At 42.5% G+C, this 22947-nt stretch overlaps 1 protein-coding gene across 1 annotated transcript in view; it reads left to right on the top strand.

The window, feature by feature from the left end:
* The window catches only part of pappa2 (pappalysin 2), a 573700-nt gene that overhangs the window by 175769 nt on the left and 374984 nt on the right, over positions 1–22947 (top strand). The window contains exon 3 of the mRNA XM_068036526.1: positions 9663–9808. Coding sequence (XP_067892627.1) covers positions 9663–9808 — 146 coding nt within the window. The remainder of the gene's footprint in view (positions 1–9662; positions 9809–22947) is intronic.

The raw sequence follows: 22947 nt of genomic DNA, 5'->3' as shown, positions 1-22947 counted from the left end.
TAGCAAAAGTAGACTGAAAACAGCTACTTGAAGGTAAATCAGTGTCAGAGCAATGGGAGGCATTCAAGAAGGAGGTTCAAGAGGTTCAGGGTAAACATGTTCCCACAAAGAAAAAAGGTGAGGCAGCCAAATCTAGAGCCCCCTGGAAGACGAAGTCCATAAAGGGTGAGATAAGACAAAAAGGGAAGCTCATGCCGGACACCGAGAGCTTCATATTGCAGAAAGCCTAGAAGAGTACAGAATGTGTAGGGGTGAAATTAAAAGGGAAATTAGGAAAGCAAAGATAGGGCATGAGAAAATACTGGCAAGTAAAATCAAAGAAAATCCAAAGATATTTTATAAGGGCGGCGCAGTGGTTAGCACCGCAGCCTCGCAGCTCCAGCGACCCGGGTTCAATTCTGGGTACTGCCTGTGTGGAGTTTGCAAGTTCTCCCTGTGTCTGCGTGGGTTTCCTCCGGGTGCTCCGGTTTCCTCCCACATGCCCAAGACTTGCAGGTTGATAGGTAAATTGGCCATTATAAATTGCCCCTAGTATAGGTAGGTGGTAGGGAAATATAGGGACAGGTGGGGATGTGGTAGGAATATGGAATTAGTGTAGGATTAGTATAAATGGGTGGTTGATGGTCAGCACAGACTCAGTGGGCCGAAGGGCCTGTTTCAGTGCTGTATCTCTAAATAAAAATAAAAAATAAAATAAAAAAATACATAAAGAGCAAGACGATAACTAAGGAAAGAGTCGGTCCGATTAGGGATCAAAAAGGTAACCTATGTGTGGAGGCGTGTGATAGTAATAGTGTAAAGGTAGAGTTGGGTAAGAGTTTCTAGAGCAGGGTTATCCAACATACGGCCAGCCAAAAGTTTCCACCCGGCCTGCGGATATAAACTGTACCCAGCCATTTCTCAGCCTCTTCAGGGGTCCGTGACTGGTAATTTCAGGGATGAGAAATTTCCCATTGGCTTCTTCTTTCTGACCAGACTAGCTTCAAAAAACACACTGCCGTTTCACAGCTGAATTTAAATTTCTGAGGTCAGATCTTTATCTAATGCTCATTAGCACTGCTTTCCATATTCACAGCTGACAGGTGCTGAAAACAGGAATGGAGGCTTCCGATCTTTGTGTTTTCCAGCGGGCTTTTAATTAAAATCGGAACCCGCTGGAAAATCACAAATATGTCCAAAGTTTGGGAGCCCAGCACATCAGTGCGAAAGATAAGGCAACGATCTTCAGCCAGAAGTGCCGAGTTGATAATCCATCTCGGCCTCCTCCTGAAGTCTCCAGCATCACGGATGCCAGACTTCAGCCTATTCGATTCACTCGGCGTGATATCAAGAAATGGCTGAATGCACTGGATACTGCAAAGGCTATGGGCTCTGACAATATTCTGGCAATATTACTGAAGACCTGTGCTCCAGAACTTGCTGCGCCCCAAGCCAAGCTTTTCCAGACCAGCTACAACACTGGCATCTACCCGGCGAAAATTAAAATTTTTGTGTGTGTCCTGTACACAAAAGGCAGGACAAGTCCAACCCGGCCAATTACCATCCCATCAGTCTACTCTCAATCATCAGTAAAGTGATGGAAGGTGTCATCAACAGTGCCATCTCAGCACCTGTCAGGGCAACTTTGGGATTTCCCAATGGGTACTGATTGTTTTTTTAAAAGCCTGCTGGACAACCACGAATCTGTCCAACGTTCGTAGATCACTACTCCTGCTCTCAGCAGTGGTCAGAGAGAGAAAGGGGGGGGGGTTTGGAAGGGGGGGGCAGAGAGAGAGGATGCAAAGAGAGAGAGGGTAACAGAGAGAGAGGGGACAGAGAGAGGAGCACATAGTGAGAGAGAGATGGGGGACAGAGACAGAGGAAGAGAGAGAGAGGGAGGGAGGGAGAGGGGGACAGAGACACAGAGAGAAAGGGAAGACAGCAGAAGGGGGACATGGGAGAGATGGGGACAGAGAGAGAGGGAAGACAGAGGGGGACACAGAATGAGAGAGGGAGATGGGGGATAGAAAGAGAAGGGAGGGATAGAGAGAGAAGGGGGGACAGAGTTGGGGACAGAGGGATGACAAACAAAGTGGGGGATGACATACAGATGGGGGAATGACACACAGAGGGGGGGGGAACATAGAGAAGAGGGACACAGAGAGGAAGGGAGAGAGAGACAGAGAGAGAGAGAGAAAGGGGAGGGAGAGAGGGTGATCAAGATCACTCCTGACAGATGGGCATCTATTGGAATACTCTGCATCACGACAAGTGTGCAGGCAAACATTAACTACTTGTGCAAGCAAAAGAAAAAGCCAGTATATCACAAAATCAGTGTCCAACGTAGTGAAGAGAAAGTAAGTGTATAAACTGATCTTCTCACTTAAAGCTTCTTCACAAAAATGCGCATTTGTTGTTGTTTTGACTAATAGTAATGTCTTTATCTTTCTGAAATTCTCTCACTGGCCCCCTATGTAAGACAAAAATGGCAATGTGGCCCCCCCAGGTGAAAAGGTTGAACAGCCCTGTTCTAGAGTGTGTTCAGCATGTTTCCAGTCCAACAGGGAAAAGGGGCATTGCTGGATCTAGTTCTGGGGAGTGAGGTGGGTCAAGTTGTTACAACCAAGGTTGGGGGAGTGCACTGTATTTTCTAGTTCCACTTCTTCACAGGTCACAACATATATTTAAATGTTTACCCAGTTACCGATACGGTCAATCATGGACTCTACTGTTTATCCCAGAATAAAATGCACAAACAAAGTTTCTTTAATAAACAACAAGATTATCAGTTTATTATAAAACAAGACATAGCCAGTAACAAAGCAAAACATTAACACACAGAGTGAAATATGAAAGTTCCTTTTTACTTTAGCCCCCCTCTCTCTCTCTCTCATACACACACACACACACACACACACACACACACACACACCTGTTAACTGAAAAAAGAGATTTTTTTCTTTAGAGCTTCGTTACCCAAAAAAAGACAAAAAAGAATACTTTGGCCAAATACTTGCTGATTCTTGAAGAAAAAAAAAGAGATGATATGGAAAGGTGTCAGTTGTCCCTTTTTTGGTTTGGCGTCCCAAATGTGCGTAGATGGCTGTCACTGGGATCTTTCTAGAACAGTTATTTTCAGGCGATGTTGAAGATCAGTTTGGCAGGCTTTCCAGAAGAAACGTGGCTACAGAGGTTTCTGGCAGGCCTTTCAGGAGGAATACAGTATTAATTTCTCTATTTCCAAACCAAAACAATATCTCAAGAGTCAAGCCTCCTGACCCCTATAAATCTTGACCTGTCACTTCTGTGTAAACATCTCCCCAAATCAAAAGGCCCCTGCTGGGTATTTATTAGAAGACAGGTGACTTCCAGCAAATGCTGTTCTCAAACAATACTTCTCAGTGTCCTTTCAATGACCCCAGAGGAAAAAAATCCATGGTATCCTTTTCAGTTTTCCCAAATAAAACAATGTCCATAATTCTAAAATACATGAGTCCTTAAAAAAAATTTAGCAGAAAAGTAGAAGCAACGTCATAACAAAATGTGCCACGTGGCAATAGGGGACCATTTAGGGGGCAGTGAGTATCACATCATAAGGTTTAGGTTGGCTAAGGAAAAGGACAAGTAGCAATCCAGAGTAAAGATAATTAATTGGGGAGGGCCAACTTCAATGAAGTGAGAATGGATCTGGCCCAAATAAATTGAAATCACAGATCGACAGGCAAAACTGGAAGCGAGCAATGGTCTGCCTTTAAAGAGGAGATAGTTCGGCTACAGTTAAGGTAGATTCCCACGATGGGGACAGGTAGGGCAAATAGTTCCAGAGCTCCTTGGATGATGAAAGAGATAGAAAGTAAGATGAAGCAGAAATAGAGTCCATATTACAGATGTCAGGTCGATAATACAATTGAGAACTGGGATGAATATAGAAAGTTCAGAGGGGAAGTGAAAAACAAACAAGGGAAGCAAAAAGACAGTATGAGAGGAGACTGGCAGCTAGCATTAAAGTACTCTACAGGCATATAAATAGCAAAAGGTGCTAAAATGAGGAGTGGGGCCAATTAGACACCTAAAAAGGGATTTGCACATGGAGTTAGGGGACATCACTGAAGTGCTAAATGAATACTTTACATCTGCCTTTACTAAGGAAGAAGTGGCTGCCTAAATCATAGTGAAAGAGGAGTAAGTTGAGACACTGGATGGGCTGAAAATGGATAAAGAGGAGGTATTAGATTGGCTGGCTGAAGTTGGTAAGTCATCAGGACTGGATGAGATACATCCAAAGATGAGAGAAGTAAGGGTGGAAATTGCAGGCACACTGGCCATAATCTTCCAATCCTCCTCAGAGACAGGGGTGGTGCTAGTGCCAGATGACTGGAAAATTGCAAATGTGCCTGGAAGCTGACTTCGAACTGGTGCGGACCAGAGGAATCTGAATGAATAATTTAAATAAAGCATCGTGAAGGCCTCAGATGGGTGATGGCTCCATGTGCTTTCTGCTCAGCATTCTAAGTAGTCAAAGTGGAAGAAGTTCAATGAAGTGTGTGTGAAGGGCAGGAGTAACTCTGACCATGGACCTCATGGACTGATTTCCAGCTGGTACTAGGTGACAGTGTCCCACATTAAAAAGCTTCATGGACATACAACAGTAGTTTCTCCTGACCTGAAGGGGCAGTCCCAGGTCAAAAACATACTCATTAGATGCTCATTGTAGGAGCACTAGGCGATAAATGTCCTCAGTGCGTAACAGCTAGATCATAACACCACCACCTCCTCCACTCAGACTATTGAGATGGACTTTATTCGAAGTTGATCATTTTATTTTCCCTATTGCTACTTCATCTCTAGTTACTAAGAGACAGGTATTGTCCCAAATTAGTCTGACCACTGCCTATAACACAACATGAAAGACTAGTTGGCGATGACAGTGCAGGAGATAGTGTCAGAGACATAGCCCAGAAATTATGTGGGCCTACAGATAACATCTGAAGAGGTCTGTAGTGAAGGCATTCAGCCACAACGACAGAGCTCACAGAATCAACAAGCTGATATTACCACTCATTACAGTTCAGACAGTTTAGTTTTCCTTCAATGTGATAAATAATACCAATCAATCGCTCTTTTCAAAAATTGTATCGATAGAGCATACCAAATTCGTAATGTTACATCAGTATGTTCGAAGCCATTGTCTATAGTCTCTGTCACAAACTCTGTTCCTTTGCCAATGACTCCATCTATCTCCCTGGCAACTGTCTGAGGCCAAACCAGACTGTTCACAACCTCAGTATCATATTTGACCTCAAGATGAGCTTCTTACCATGGATCCGTGTCATCACTATGTCATGCTAGAACCCCACCTGCCAAGAATGAGGCACATTAATTTTGTCATGAACATTGCTTTTAAACTGTTACTGGAGTGATGGAAGGACTTGTTGAACAGATTAGCCATGGCTGGAAAAGACATTTGCATGTTAGCAGATGGTGTTTGGAAGGACAAAGCAACCATTCCCTGACATTCAACCCACAATGGACTTTTGATCCCCAGACGTTGAAGGTGGGGGAGCTCTTATTCCAGGTTGACTGATAAGATGGATGAATACACGAACGGACATGGTCAAACCAGCTAGTCACATGCTTAACCTGCTGGGCAATCTGAGTTTTTTGAATTTGTACAAACAGTTTGGGCAGAAAGCTGTTTGTTCCTAGACTGAGAAGATCTCTCTCCTGTCTGCTTCCATCTCTTTCTCACAAACCTCTGAATCCACTGAAGACACATGAACCCCAAGAGAGAAAAGTCTCCTGCAGCGAATAAGGTTTAAGAAGAATACTGGGCCCCAATGAAAAGCAAGATCTACCTACAATCAAGGACTCTACAGTGAGCTCGAAGAACCGTAACAACTCTTCAGATATTGCCTCAAATTTTAATTTTTTTCTTCTGCTCATTTCTGTCTCTATTTGCATGTGTGTATCACATATGCATGCTAGCGTGGGTGCTTTGTGTATCCGTAGGCGTTAACGGAATTAGAGTTTATGTTTAGGTTTAATAAATTTCAACTTTTCTTCTTTAAACCTAAGAAAGCCTGTTTGTGCTGGTTTATTTGCCTTATAATTAGAACAAGGATTCACCAAGGGAGAGCTAAAAACATGGTGTGTTTAAAATTAAATCCTTTTACAGTAAGACCAGGTGAAGGCTGAAAGGGAACCATAGATCTCTTTCCCACCTTGTCGTAACAGAAATTTGGGTGTTAGCATCTGGAATTGACCCACAGACAAATGAGAGAAATTGGAAGGGGGAAGCCAAAAAAGAGAAAGATTAATACAGGTTTTTTTGTGGTTGTGTGTGATTGAATACTAACATGTCTGCAATTGAAGCTAGTAGCACTCCAAGCCAGAGTGAAATAACTTGGGATAAGTTAAAAGCACTGTCTATGGAGGAGTTGAGGAAAATGGCTGAGCAGTGTGGGATCACTGTACGTGGCAAGGCTAGAAAGTCTGAACTCCTAAGGCTAGTGGCCAACCATTTTTTCCTTGAATCTGAAGAAGCAGAAACAGGGTTAGAAGTAGACTCAGACAGGGTACTGCGAGCAAAGATACAACTGGAACAAAGGAAACTTGAATTAGAAGATAGGGAAAGCGAAAGAGAGAGACAGGAGACAGAGAAAGAGAGAGCCTTCCAGAAGGAATGTGAATAGAAAGAAATGGAAGAGAGAGAGAAAGACAGGAGAAGGAACAAGAGAGAGAGGAGAGAGAGAGAAAGAATATTCTGGAAGAAATGCGAAGTAAGAGAGCTGAAGAAGCTTGAGTTAACTAGGGGGGTGACAGAGTGACCCCATTGAAAGCATGGCCAATATGAAGGAGCATAATTCAGGGCTGGGTCAGAATTGTTAAAACTAGCTCAATTAATTCCAAAATTCAATGAGGAAGATGTAGAAGAATTTTTTATGTCCTTTGAGAAACTGGCAAGGCAGCTAAAATGACCAGCTGAGACCTGGTCTCTTTTATTGCAAAGCAAGCTAACTGGAAAAGCCGATGAGGTTTATTCCTAGTTGCCAGATGAGAGTTCATCAAATTATGAACTGACTAAAAATACTATCCTCGGGCATATGAGTTAGTACCTGAAGCCTATTGGCAAAAGTTTAGAACCCTCAAGAAGCAAGCTAATCAAACTTATCTGGAGTTTGAAACAAGTAAGCAGCTGGCTTTTGACCAGTGGTTCAGGGCTCTGAAAGTACAGCTCAGCTATGAGAATCTCAGAGGAGTAATTCTGTTAGAGGAATTTAAGCACTCTCTCCCACTCTCCATATAGACCCATGTAGAGGAGCAGTGGGTTCAGAAAGCCCAGCAAGTGGCTGTCCTGGCCAATGAGGTTGCTTTAATCTGAGCTAATTGGAGATTACATGTGTTTAAGTCATTCTCAAATTCACGAACTTTCTGGTAGGAAGAATATGGAGAGGCAATTTGAACTAAATAGTACAATTTTAAAGGGGGTTTAGGAACAGAGAGACTTGGGGGTGTAAGTACACAAGCTTTGGAAGTGGCAGGAGAAATTGGGATTTCCTAGAATGATACCAGGGATGAGGGATTTCTGTCATGTGGAGAAAATGGAGAAGTTGGGTTTGGTTTCCTTCGAGCAGCAAAGAATAAGTGGAGATTTGATAACAGTATTCAAAATCGTGAATGATTTTGATAGAGGAAGTAAGAAGAGAGTGTATTCAGTGGCTGAAGGATCAGTAACCAGAGTACATGGATTTAAAGTGATTGGCAAAAGAACCAAAGGCAATACAAAGAAATTTATTTTTATACAGAGATTGTTTGTGATCTGGAATGCATTGCCTGATAAAGCGGCGATAGCAGATTCAGTAGCAAGATTTAAAAGAACTGGATAAATACTTGAATGGAAATATATTCACAGGGCTGTCGGGAAAGAGCAGTGGAGTGAGTAAATTGGATTGGTCTACCAAAGAGCTGGCACAGACACAGTGGGCTGAATGACCACCTTGTGTGCTGTATTGTTCCATGATTCTGTGATTTGATCTGTTCGTGGCTATCTTATATTCATGTCACCTTGTTTTGGATTCGCCCATAAGTGGAAAGAGTTTCTCCATATCCTCACCATAGAACCCCTTCATAATTTTAAAGAAATTCATTAGGTCTCTTAGTCTTTGTTTTTCCAGAGAAAAGTACCACAAACTGCTCAATATTTCCTTTAAGTCAAACCTGGATTGGTGCCATTATAGTAAAAGCTTTGCTGGTTGAACTAATTATCATTGTAGCTGAAAGACAGTGGCCAGATTGAATACTTTCAGACCGTAAGTTTTTATTTTCTCATGACAAATCTGTTGACTTCCAGTAACTCTCTGAAGTACATAACTTGTTCCAAATTTTGGGGCCTCAATGTGATCTGAGTAAACATAGCATTGGTTGAATCTTCACTCTGATGAGGCCTTCTTATCCAGCTCATCTGCAAATATAAGGAGCGCAGATCTGTTGGAGAAGGGTGGTGCACCATATGTGGCAATTGTGGTTCAGTTGACGGCACTCTTGCCTCTGAGACAAAAGATGTGGGCTCAAGGACTTCAGCACATAATCTAGGCTGACATTTCAGTGCAGCACTGAGGGAGTGCTGCACTGTTGGAGATGCTGTCCTTCAGATGTGATGTTAAACCAAGGCCTTGTCTGCCTGTTCAGGTGGCCTCTGAAGGTCTTATGGTGTTATTCAAGGGCAAACAACTTCAATGAAACACCATCAAAACCAGATGAACTGGTCTTTCCATGCTCTCTTAAATTCTTAGTCATGCAGTCACTGGATACTTTTCCAGTTAGCTGCTAGCTAGGCATGCAGAACAAGCTGAAACACTCATCAGCACACTCCAGGCCTGGCTACATAAGTAGATATTCCAAACTCTGCCGGAGGCTCAGCCAGCTTACACATTAAGTAGCTGAGTCACATGGATCTGGAAAATCCCAGTTTCAACCCTGGTCAATTCAGGAGCCGCATGTGTCCAGTTATGTGTTTTAGAGTCTTTGAGCATCATTTATTTTATTTTATTTGAGTCAGGCCAATTAGCCATTATTTTGTGCAAGGGTGGGATTGAAAGGGGAAACATTTCTCTGATTTACAACCTCACTTGATCTATGTTGACTTTGCATTTGTGTTCACTCGTCTACAACATGCACTGTGCATAAATAGTCTGGAATTGACTTTCTGTGAGGATTCTTTGGCTTGGCCACTGTAATTTCTGCAGAAGATCCATGGAAACCCCGGAGAAGTGGCGTAACTATGTTTCTGTCGTTTATCTGGGATACCACTGATCTTTTGCCAAAGTTGTGGTAGATGATGAAGGAAACCCTCTACAGAAATTCTTCCCTTCCAGTCATATCTACCTGCATCATGTCCTCTCTCATTGTGTGGGTGCAGTTTCAGTTGAGTAAATCTCTATTCATAATTTGGAGCCTTAAGTCTTGGTACTGTCTCTGCCACTCTTTTCTCTTGAGTGCCTCATTCCTTTTGGAGTTCCAAAGTCATATGTGATCTTTCCAATGAATTTTTACAGGGTTGGAATAACCTGTTTTGATTTTAGAATTCAGCCTTTAGTGCCTGGAGGCTGTGAGTATTGTTTGAGAGTGAATCGGGTTGTCTGAAGCTGACTTAATTCTAAATCCCTTTTTTTCCCATTGCTTAGGACCTACATGAGTGTGAAGGAACTAAAGGAAACACTGCTGATCAATGGCTCTATGTACTTGAATCTCTATTTTGCTAACTCTGTGCGTGAGGAGCTGGCAGGAGCTGCCACCTGGCCCTGGGATAAAGAAGCCCTGAGTTACTTGGGTAAGTGCAATTAAGAGAGCTCCAGGCAAAAGGTGTCGTTCTGTATGTTAGTCGGCATTTGTATGGTGCATACTTCGGGCACCCATCAATCTCACTGTAATAACCACTTCTTCTTGTTCCTGTTTGCCAGCTAACATGTTAGCCTCATGATCTGTGGCTAGGCTTTCACAGGATCAATGGAGTCTTGGAAATATTAATAGGAATGGTCAATTATGTGTTGCACATCAGTATTTGATATGAGTGCTCACAAACTTGATAAATTATTCAAGCCTGAGCTGAGCTTCAGACCCTCTTCATCATAAAGACTGCTGTCTTTATTCCCCATAATATTGCCCATCTCTGCCCCTACCTCAGCTCATCGGCTGCTAAAACTCTCACTTTGTCTTTGTCACCACCAGACTTGACTATGTTCTGATCCCTGTGGAGATCAACAAACCGAAAGAACCAATTTACCAAACAATCCCAATAAAAAAATGGACAAGATTTCACTTTTATAACTTTTATTTTAACAACCAAACCAAAATCAGTATGAATTAAACATGAACTAACAGACAGATTATGCTCAATATATCTTTTCCAAATTGCACGTTAACAATCGGATACAACAAAGATAAATCTCTCAGATTGACTGGGCAGTCCACTCAGCATACATGGCACCCATTACAGCCACAAAATTCTTCAAAGCTCTGAACTTCCTCAGGCAGATCTCCAGCTTCTTTCTTCTAAGATGGAGTCACCAATTCTCATCTAACAGCAGTACCCCTTCAACTGAACACCACAGGAAAGGTTTCACCCAAAACGGTTCATTTTTCTAGAATCTCCTCAGCTCTGCTCATGACAGTCTTGATTGTGTGAATCCACTAGTATTACTTTAAGCAATAGTAACAGCTCTTGGATCTAGCCTTCACTTTCTTCAGCCTGCCTGTGCTCCACCCCTGTGTGATCTGAACTTGAATGGCTCTGTGTTTTTTTAATCTGGTTCCAGTCAGTTTCTGTTTCCCCAGAAACCTGAAGTTTTAGTTTCAGTTTTAGATTCCCTTTCAGTTAGGGTTTGTCTCAAAATAAAACAAGCTTTGAAACGAGGTTCAGTGCACATAACAGAACATTTAACAAGTCATCTGTTCAGACAACAGCTTGCCCATGCTCCCCCACTAATCCAGCTGACCTCAGACCCTATCACAATTATTCAAATGTTCTTCTGGCTGACCTCTCATCTTCCATCCTCAGGAAGCTGACCTACATTGGCTCTTGGTGTTCCAACATCTCAAATTTAAGATGAGCATCTGTGTGTTTAAATCCCTTCCATGTCTTGTAGCCTCTGTATATCAGTAACCTCTTCCAGTCCTACAACCCATTCAAACTCTCTGTTCCTCTGACTCTGGCCCCTTTTGCACTCCCCCCTCCTTGTCTCACCGCTGGCAGCAGAGGCCTTTAGCTTCCTCAGCCCATGCACTGGAATTTTCTGCCTAAATATTTCAGCCTCTCCCTCTTTTCCTTTGCACCTTTCCATAAAACTCACCTCTTCCACCAAGCTTTAGGCCACCCCTTAGGTTTGGCATTCATTTTTTTTGTTTGTACCTTTGTGAAATGCATTAAGACATTTTTCTATATAAAAGGCAAATTGTTGTTGAATGTATAAATAGAACATAGGCTGGTGTATAGGCGTGGTTTCTATTTCTTCCATTTTATCCTGTGCCCCTTTTCATAATGGAAAGCCCATGTATCCAACAATGCACAATTGATAAACCCAGTGCAACCCTTTATAATGGGAAAACATCTATATCAGCAAGTTAGCATTACATTATCGCACTTGATGAACCAATCGAATTGCTCAAAATACTTATTGGAAAAGTTTTCATCTGTCATTTAAGGTCTTAATTTTTTTAAAACACAAATTTCACAAGAACATGATTAGATTTATCCAATTACTTGTCTTTAGTGAAAGCATGGAGCGAGGCGTGATTCCAGGAAATACTATTTTTCAAAAAGCATGTCTTCCCACTGGAATAGGTTACCAATATATGTAGTGAGTGTGTGTTGGCTACAGGCCTTTGGAAAGGAGCTGGCTGAGTTGCTGTGAGTGGAAGACATCTTGAATTGTAGAAGCTGAGTGCCTTATGATTGATCGCTATCGGCGGGGGTGGGGGCAGTGGGCGAGGACGGTCACAAAGAAATTTCCCAGTTTTTTTCCTAAATTTGGCCTATGGTTTTCTCTCTCCAACAGTTGACTGACTGGGTGGTGTTGCGCAGGGGCTGATGGCACACATAGCTTGCACCACGATGAGATGGGAAAGCTTGATTAGAGCTGTTACAATATGGTCCCATGAGATGTTAACATGGAACAAGGAGTCAGGCCCTCATCTCGGGTATTGAGTTTGACTGACAGAGGCAGAATCTCTTGATGGGCTGCAATCCTGTTTGACATTTCAGTGGTCACAGGTCTCCTATTACAGACTTCTATTTGGCATCCATAAGTTATTTGAATCATGTCATTGGCAGCCTAAGTGCTCTGTGTTTTAAAGCTTTAACCGCCCCTCCAAAAAAAACAACTGGGCTAGTTTTCAAGTGGGAGCCTGTTTGCATGGCAAGTAATGAGTCTGTATTTTAAAGCCAATGATCAGAGAAAAAGCATTTGGTGTCTTTATTATTTTCTGTATTGAAGAGGGGAAGGGAATGTGTCATTCATTGTGTTCTGCTGCTTCCTGTTCATCCTTCGATCTGTCATAGACAATACTATGCGTCGGTTCAGAGTCTGAGCCCCGGTCTGGTGAGGGTGTGTATTCAGTTTACTGCTGAAGAGCAGGGAATAAGACAGTGGCAAATTACACATTCCATTGCACAGAATGAGGGACAATCCCCATGATTTCGTAACATTTACACTCCAAATCATTGGGGACGCAAGGGCCGCTTATGGCCTGTAACACTGAATTTGATGTAACTTTAAAACACAAATTATGACAGTAATAGATGTATAAAATAGAGGCCACTCATTCATGGTTTTCACAGAATGATAGACAGTCGTGGAACAGAATCCCCAAAACACCAGTAATAGTCGTTGAATAGCTTTGAGTAAAAAAAGGAATTTGACCCATTCAGTTCTCATCAACCGGTGGCTGCAATGCCATCCCCTACGTGGAATAAACATCCCCAATATTATAAAAGAGCAAGTCCTCTGACTCAGTCTGAGCAACTCCACGGGAGAGCACGAAAACAGTTCATTTACAGGAATATGTTCAAATGCAGCCGCCGAGTCAGTCATACGGAGAACACCAGATGCGTGTGCCAATACAGCAGGCAGATGCACTCCACTGCTCCATTCAGCTGACGATTTCTCCCTCTGCAGCCCACACTGTTTTTCCTTGGTTTTTGGATGAGGAAGTCTGTGGTATGGAAGTTATTAACAAATACTTAGAAACAGCTTTGCTAACTTCAGAGGGAAATCTTTCTAAGGTTATAAAAAAGTTAGACTGCAATCAGTTTTTTTTTGCAATGTAAGTTAACTAAGGAACATTACATAAACAATGGAGGGTGCCTTCTGTTTACCTCAAAACAGCTGTGAACTACTAAAATCCTTCTCCTAGGCTAATGGACTCACTGCTCTGATCCAGATCTCCGTTTTGCCAAACTATCTACTGATCAATCTTTTTACATCCCTAGTTCATCTCCCATAGCATTGCACACAGTGATTTGAGCTGCAGTGTAGTTTTCAGGTGAAGCGGGGAAGAAGAAAAGTGAGAATTGGGCCAGAGGTACAGATGTGATACAGTCGCCATGTTGAAGTCATACTTTCTGTCCTTAAATGTATGTCCTATTTTGATTTTAGTATAACTTCTAGTTAAGTAGCCAAACTTATAGTGGTTCAGGAAACAAACATGTAGGTTTGGTGGAGTTGGAGTTTTTTCTGGAGTCCAGGCTGAGCTGTTGGGAGATGTACTAGAATAAAGGCAGACTTAAGATTTTTAATATATTATGGAAATATATTAATCATCTAAATAATATATAAAATTTAAAAGCTTAAAAGTTTGCATTTGCACATGCTTCCTCACCACAAACCTTAATTCCCATTGTAACAAATGTTGGTAAAACATTTATAGCAACATTTACTAATTAGGGCAGCACAGTGGTGCAATGGTTAGCACCGCAGCCTCACAGCTCCAGCGACCTGGGTTCAATTCTGGGTACTGCCTGTGTGGAGTTTGCAAGTTCTCCCTGTGTCTGTGTGGGTTTTCGCTGGGTGCTCCGGTTTCCTCCCACCACCAAAAGACTTGCAGGTTGATAGGTAAATTGGCCATTATAAATTGCCCCTAGTTTAGGTAGGTGGTAGGGGAATAGAGGGACAGGTGGGGATGTGGTAGGAATATGGGATTAGTGTAGGATTAGTATAAATGGGTGGTTGATGGTCGGCACAGACTCGGTGGGCTGAAGGGCCTGTTTCAGTGCTGTATAAATAAATAAATTAAACTCTCAAAGCAATTGTTTTATAATGTTATTTTCTTAAGTAGAAAGTATTTGGTGACACTTTTTGATGAACCACTCAAAAGTTTTCTACCATTTATTTCAAGTAAAAAAGTAAATAAGTAATAAAATAAAAGGCACATGGGTGTGGGTAGCTTCTACTTTTCACCTCCCAACTGTCCACGTATAGTGTTTTGTTCATTATGGGTGTGTTAGCCCCTGAGTGTTTTTAGGGTCAAATAAACATACAAATGACAGGTTTTCTCGTAGGTTAAAAAAAACCCTATTTTTTAAACAATTTCCGAAATGGGCGCAACCTCACCCATAGATAGAGAGAAAAGGGTAGGATGCAATTGAGGTCCAAATTACTGTACAAGAGTCTGTTGCTTAAAGAACCTTCAGAGTTTCTTTCGTGAGGAAATTTTACAACATTCCTTGTCTTGGAGTTGCTGCAGTGGTGTAATCTTCTATGGTTAAAACTCAGCCCAAAAGTTGATGGTGTGAATCAGGTTTACTTTCACAGATGGAGAGTTTCAAAGTCACCTTGCAATTTCTCTGCTGCAGTGGTTGTTCAAGTTGTTATTCAGCAGGGTTCTTCTGATTAGCTGGATCGTATTTCACAGGCTGTGACTGGAACTGGCTTTCTGTGGTCTTTTGTTTATCTCCTCTCTCTCTCCAGAGGGCTACCTTTTAAGGTAAAAATCCGTCACATTTGAGTCTCAGTCAGGAGTCAGGTGAGAAAGGGTCCTCTCCCCGGTGTGACCACACAATCGTCCAGGATATAGAAGCCATTACTATCTTTTGGCATCTGTGTGGGGACCATTCTGTTAAAATGGTGCTACTTCACACCTATTCATCTTGGTTTGGCCTGTGGATCAGTCTATCTTTCGAACCTTTGTTAGTTCATTTTTGTTGATAGGAGTCATCAATATGTAATGGGCTCCTTTCAGTTTCAAGAGGTTCTCCCCAGAGCTAATTCAGATGACGTTAACAAGTTTCATCCTCAACAGATGGATGTGTTTATTGACAGTATAGGAGGGCTCACCTGACCTCTACTCCATTTTATCTATGGTACAAATGTGCCAATTTTCTTGTAGTTCAGTTCAACAGTTGACTTTTAATTCATAATTCCTCCAGTTCATTGTTTATTTCATCATGACTCCTTCCAAGCTCACTCACTGATACTTTTTTGTGGTTTGAGGGAAACATTCTATCAGGCCGAGGTGCCTGCTTTCCCAATGTTGTTGGCTCCATGCCCTCACTCTTTCCTCTCTGCTGATTAGACAGCATGAATCCATCAGTGAATTGAACCCCACGTTCCACTCCAGTCCTGCCAAAGTTTGCATTCTCCCTTAGCACACTTCTGCCCCCTCACACTGATGTGAGACAGAAGGGTTCTCCCTTTGCTGCAAAATTCCAGCAGCTGTTCTTTCAGGGCACATGACCATCAGTGCAACTGAACTTCACTCTCCCAATCTAATACACCTAAATACCAAACATCAACCTCAAAATGTACTGCCTGGCTGTGTACTGTCAACATTAAAAATGGCAAGGTATACAAATTATAAATATATATGTGTAGGAACATGTTGTTTATATAAAGGCCACTCATTTACATTTGGCACAAAATAACAAACAATGTCTGGGATTTTAATTCCTCAAAGTACCAGTAAAAACACAGAAGGACCTCTGGGCTGGTGACCGGCAGTTAAACTGGCTCGTGGGACCTGACCTGCTCCGGCGAGCAGATGGGAAGGATGCTTGCCAGAAACTATTGGGGTTCTTTTCTGAATATTTAGTGTGGGTTCTTGGCTCCTGGGCAAGCAATGTCTTTATTTTAATATTCTCATCCTTGTTTCTAAATCCCTCCATGGTCTCGCCCCTCCCTATCTGTAATCTCCTCCAGCCCCACAACCCTCTGAGATATCTGCGCTGCTCTAATAATGACCTCTTGAGCATGATTTTAATTGCACCACCAGTGGTGGCTGTGCCTTCAGTTGCCTTGGCCCCAAGCTCTGGAATTCCCTCCCTACACCTCTCTGCCTCTCTACTTCATTTTCCTCCTTCAAGACACTCCTCAAAACCTAGCTCTTTGACCAAGCTTTTGGTCATCTAACCTAATATCTCCTATGTGGCTCAGTGTCATATTTTGATTTATAATGCTCCTGTGAAGCGCCTTGGGATGTTTCATTGCATTAAATGCCCTATATAAATATAAGTTGTTGTTATCAGGTTCTGACTGCAATTTTAGCTGGAGACCTGCAGTGGGAAGCAATAGTACCTTACCAGTTAGGACCAGAAAAGGCCCAAAAATGTCAGTGCAGGAGTACTCCCCCAGACTAGAAGTCTAGAACCAGGGGACACAATTTCAAAATAAGGGGAAGCCATTTAGGACAGAGATGAGGAGAAATTTCTTTATTCAGAGGGTTGTGAGTCTTTGGAATTCTCTACCCCAGAGGGCTGTGGAAGCTCAGTCATTGAGTATGTTTAAAGCAGAGATTGACAGATTTCTAAATACCAATGGCATAAGGAGATATGAAGATAATGTGGGAAAAAGGCATTGAAGTGGACGATCAGCCATGATTGCACTGAATGGCAGAGCAGGCTCGATGGGCTGAATGGCCTACTCCTGCCTCTATGTTCCTATGTTCCCGGCCCCGCAAGGAAACATTAGGCCTCCCCTGCCTCATATTTCTGTCCCTGTGTCGATCTCCATGTGTACACCACCTGAAGAGAAGACTTGGGCAGATGTCGGAATGGTTGCAACTGGAATTTATTTTTACTTGCCTGTGCTGGCCCTTCCCAGACCCACTAGTTTAAATAAAAACAGATAATGCTGGAAATACTCAGCAGGCCTAGCAGCATCTGTGGAGAGAGAAACAGGGTTAATGTTTCCGGCTGGTGACCTTTCATCAGAAGTGAGAAAAGTTAGAAATGTAAGAGGTATTGAGTAAGTGAAAGCATACATAAGGTCTAGGAGGCTGAAGAAAGACGAAGCTTTGAAAGAATATCGGGAATGTAGGACCAATCTGAAACGAGGAATTAAGAGGGCTAAAAGGGGTCATGAAATATCTTTAGCAAACAGGGTTAAGGAAAATCCCAAAGCCTTTTATTCATATATAAGGAGCAAGAGGATAACTAGAGAAAGGATTGGCCCACTCAAGGACAAAGGAGGAAAGTTATGCGTGGAGTCAGAGAAAATGGGTGAGATTTTAAACGAGTACCTTGCATTGGTATTCACCGAGGAGAGGGACATGACGGATGTTGAGGTTAGGGACAGATGTTTGATTACTCTAGGTCAAGTCGGCATAAGGAGGGAGGAAGTGTTGGGTATTCTAAAAGGCATTAAGGTGGACAAGTCCCCAGGTCTGGATGGGATCTATCCCAGGTTACTGAGGGAAACGAGAGAGGAAATAGCTGGGGCCTTAACAGATATCTTTGCAGCATCCTTAAACACGGGTGAGGTCCTGGAGGACTGGAGAATTGCTAATGTTGTCCCCGTGTTTAAGAAGGGTAGCAGGGAAAATCCAGGTAATTATAGACCGGTGAGCCTGACGTCAGTGGTAGGGAAGCTGCTGGAGAAGATACTGAGGGATAGGATCTATTCCCATTTGGAAGAAAATGGGCTTATCAGTGATAGGCAACATGGTTTTGTGCAGGGAAGGTCATGTCTTACCAACTTAATAGAATTCTTTGAGGAAGTGACAAAGTTGATTGATGAGGGAAGGGCTGTAGATGTCATATACATGGACTTCAGTAAGGCCTTTGATAAGGTTCCCCATGGTAGGCTGATGGAGAAAGTGAAGTCGGATGGGGTCCAGGGTGTACTAGCTAGATGGATAAAGAACTGGCTGGGCAACAGGAGACAGAGAGTAGTATTGGAAGGGAGTTTCTCAAAATGGAGACGTGTGACCAGTGGTGTTCCACAGGGATCCGTGCTGGGACCACTGTTGTTTGTGATATACATAAATGATTTGGAGGAAAGTATAGGTGGTCTGATTAGCAAGTTTGCAGACGACACTAAGATTGGTGGAGTAACAGATAGTGAAGGGGACTGTCAGAGAATACAGCAGAATATAGATAGATTGGAGAGTTGGGCAGAGAAATGGCAGATGGAGTTCAATCAGGGCAAATGCGAGGTGATGCATTTTGGAAGATCCATTTCAAGAGTGAACTATACAGTAAATGGAAAAGTCCTGGGGAAAATTGATGTACAGAGAGATTTGGGTGTTCAGGTCCATTGTTCCCTGAAGGTGGCAACGCAGGTCAATAGAGTGGTCAAGAAGGCATACGGCATGCTTTCCTTCATCGGACGGGGTATTGAGTACAAGAGTTGGCAGGTCATGTTACAGTTGTATAAGACTTTGGTTCGGCCACATTTGGAATACTGCGTGCAGTTCTGGTCGCCACATTACCAAAAGGATGTAGATGCTTTGGAGAGGGTGCAGAAGAGGTTCACCAGGATGTTGCCTGGTATGGAGGGTGCTAGCTATGAAGAGAGGTTGAGTAGATTAGGATTATTTTCATTAGAAAGACGGAGGTTGAGGGGGGACCTGATTGAGGTGTACAAAATCATGAGAGGGAGAGACAGGGTGGATAGCAAGAAGCTTTTTCCCAGAGTGGGGGATTCAATTACTAGGGGTCACGAGTTCAAAGTGAGAGGGGAAAAGTTTAGGGGGGATATGCGTGGAAAGTTCTTTACGCAGAGGGTGGTGGGTGTCTGGAACGCGATGCCAGCGGAGGTGGTAGACGCGGGCACGATAGCGTCTTTTAAGATGTATCTAGACAGATACATGAATGGGCAGGAAGCAAAGAGATACAGACCCTTAGAAAATAGGCGACATGTTTAGATAGAGGATCTGGATCGGCGTAGGCTTGGAGGGCCGAAGGGCCTGTTCCTGTGCTGTAATTTTCTTTGTTCTTTGTTCTTTGAAAGGGGGGGAGGGTGGGAAAAAGAACAAATGGGAAGGTGTGTGATAGGGTGAAGAGCAGGAGAGATTAAATGACAAAAGGTTTCATGGTGCAAGGCCAAAGGGAGTGGTAATGAGGCAAATAAAGAATTAAACAATGTGTAAGGAGGAGGCATGAATAGCAGGATCATGAACAGCTGCCATCTGAAACCAAAATAAAAGGAAAAAAGAGAGAAACGAGAGAAAGATAAAACAAAACCAGCAAAGAAAAAAAGGAAACAAAATGGGGAAGGAGGTTATGATCTAAAACTCAGTGGAGGATCCAGAAAGCTATAAAGTGCCCAGTCGAAAGATGAGGTGCTGTTCCTTGAGCTTCCATTGAGCTGCATTGGAACACTGAGGCTGAGAATAGAGTGGTCAGGGAGTGGAAGCAAGGTGGAGAATTACTGGAAGCTCGGGATCACAGCTGAATGGAGGTGTTCTCTTCCAGGAATGCCCACCTTGAAATGTTCTGCTTTTCTCTCCAACGGGATTTCCAGTTTTCTCTTTTACCTTGTTTACCTTCATTGCTTTCTACTTCCCTTCTTGTGTTAGATCAGGTATCTATGAAAATTTGCTTTCACAACTGTCTCCGGCTCTGACTTATTCCATGTGGATTCCAACTGAAATTCTACCCTTCATGTTTTGGATTCACCCATGATTACAGATATTTCCAAGATAATCAATGTTCCTTGAACCACTGTACTTGCTGCATCCTGAGATTCACCCTCAATGCCATGCACCACCACATGCACACTCTCGAACTCTGTCTTCAACAGCGTCAACTGGCTCTATTTTAAAGCTGTCCTGGTCTATGGTTTCATTTCATCCTGCATCTCATCTGCTGATTTAACAATAAAACATTTTTCCTCTTTGCAGCTGTGAAGGATCGCAAGCTTTAACAACTCATGGGTGCCAACGCCTCTCTGAATCCATCTTCCCCTTCACTTCCCTCTGACCCCCATCCCTTCTTTTACTCTCACCCCTTGCCATGTATTCACGATACCCTCTGTCCTTCCCCTCTGTGATCTTGAATGATCTGTCCTCAACAAAGGCCTCAGTATCCTCCCTTTACACCACTACTTCAATGAATTTTGGGCTCGGCACCACACAGAGCTCTCCTTCCATCTTTGGCCAGGAGTCTTCGCCCCACACAGAGGACCCTTTTATCTATCTTCAGTATTCACCCTCCACTTGGACCCCTCTCTCTGGCCTCTTATCCTCTCAATCTTTTCATTGGGAACTGTTGATGTGACATTGGCTGTCTCAGTTTCTCTGCTCCCCTAACTCACTCTAGGAACATAGGAAATAGGAGCAGGAGTAGGCCTTTTGGTCCCTTTAGCCTGCCCTGCCATTCAGCTAGATTATGGCTGATCTTCTACCCCAATGCCATTTTCCCACACCATCCCCATATCCCTTGCTATCTTTAATATCTAGAAATCTATCAATCTCTGTCTTGAACATACTCAATGACTGAGCCTCCATATTCCTCTGGGGTAGAGTATTCACAGCTTCACCACCCTTTGAGTGAAGAAATTCCTCCTCATCTCAGTCCTAAATGGCCTACCTCTTATTCTGAGACCATGTCCCCTTATTCTAGACCCACCACCCCCTCCCAACCAGGGGAAACATCCTTCTTGCATCTACCCTACCAAACCCTGTAAGAGTTTTGTATGTTTCAATGAGATCACCTCTCATTCTTCTAAACTCTGGAGACTACAGGCCCAGCCTGCTCAATCTCTCCTCATAGGACAATCCCACCATCCCAGGGATCAGTCTGGTGAACCTTCATTGTACTCTCTCTATGGCAAGTATATCCTTCCTTAGGTAACTGGACCAAAACTGTACAGAATACTCCAGATGCGGTCTCACCAAGGCTCTATATAATTGCAGCAAGACTTCTTTACTCCTGTACTCAAATCCTCTTGCAATAAAGGACAACATACCATTTGTTTTCCCAGTTCTTGCTGCACCTTCATGTTAGCTTTCAGTGACTTATGAACAAGCACACCCAGGTTCTTCTGGACATCAACACTTCCAAATCTCTCACCATTTAAGAAATATTCTACATTTCTGTTTTTCCTACCAAAGTGGATAACTTCACATTTTCCTCATTATATTCCATCTGCCATGTTCTTGCCCACTCATCTAGCCTGTCTAAATCCCCTTGAAGTCTCTTTGCCTCCTCCTCACAACTCACATTCCCACCTAGTTTTGTGTCATCAGCAAACTTGGAAATATTACATTTGTTCCCTATATCCAAATCATTTATATAGATTGTGAATAACTGGGGCCCAAGCACTGATCTTTGCGGTACCCCACTAGTCACAGCCTGCCATCCTGAGAATGACCTGTTTATTCCTACTCTCTGTTTTCTGTCTGTTAACCAATTCTCAGTCCATGCTAGTATATTACCCCAAATCCCATGTGCTCTAATTTTTCTTACTAACCTCTTGTGTAGGACCTTATCGAAAGCCTTCTGATAATCCAAATACACCACATACACTAGTTCCCCCTTATCTATTCTGCTAGTTACATCCTCAAAAAACTCTAACAGGTTTGTCAAACATGATTTCCTTTTCATATTTCCATGTTGACTCTGCTCAATCCTACCATTATTTTCTAAGTGTCCAGTCATCACATCCTTTATTATAGATTTTAGCATTTCGCCTACCACCGATGTCAGGCTAACAGGTTTGTAGTTCCCCATTTTCTCTCTCCCTCCTTTCTTAAATAGTGGGGTGACATTTGCAACCTCCCGATCTTCAGGATCCACTCCAGAATGTATAGAATTTTGGAAGATGATCACCAATGCATCCACTATCTCTACATCCACCTCTTTCAACACTCTGGGCTGTCAATCATCAGGTCAAGGGGATTTATTAACTTTCAGTCTCATTAATTTCTCCAGTACTACTTTTTTACTAATACTAATTTCTTTCAGTTCCTCATTTTTGCTAGTCCCTTGGTTCTTTATTATTTCTGGGAGGTTTTTGTATTTTCCTCTGTGAAGACAGACACTAAGTATTTGTTTAGTTTCTCTGCCATTTCCTTATTCCCCACTATAAATTCCCTGCCTGTAATGGGCCCACATTTGTCTTTGCTAACCTTTTCATTTTTACATATCTATAGAAGCTTTTATTGTCTGTTTCTATGTTTCTCTCTAGTTTACTTTCATATTCTATTTTCTCTTTCTTTATCAGTTTCTTGGTCCTCCTTTGCTGACTTCTAAAATGCTCCAAAATCCTCAGGATTACTACTTTTTTTGGCAACTTTATAAGCCTCTTCCTTTGATCTAAAACAATCTTTAACATAACTTGTTAGCTGTGGTTGTATCACCTTTCTTGTTGAATGTTTGTTCCTCAAAGGAATGTAAATTTGTTGTAAACTATGTATTAATTCTTTAGATGCTAGCCATTGCCTGTCTACCATCATATATTTTAATGCACTTTCCCAATCTATCACGGCCAACTTGCTCCTCATATCTCCGTTGTTTCCTTTGTTTAGATTTAAGACCCTAGTTTCGGATTTAACTACATCACTTTCTACTTAAAGTAAGATTCTATAATATTATGATCACTCTTCCCTAATGGCTCCTTTATAACGAGATTATAAATTAGTCCTTTCTCATTGCACAATACCTGATCTAAAACAGCCCATTCTCCAGTTGGTTCCCCAACATACCGTTCTAGAAAAGCAACTCGTATACATTCCAGGAATTCGTCCTCCAAAGCA

This window comes from Heterodontus francisci, chromosome 8, assembly GCF_036365525.1.
Source record: "Heterodontus francisci isolate sHetFra1 chromosome 8, sHetFra1.hap1, whole genome shotgun sequence".
In the NCBI taxonomy this organism is placed as follows: Eukaryota; Metazoa; Chordata; class Chondrichthyes; order Heterodontiformes; family Heterodontidae; genus Heterodontus; species Heterodontus francisci.
Note: the sequence above shows the minus strand (reverse complement) of the source record. Positions and strands in the feature narration are given on the sequence as shown.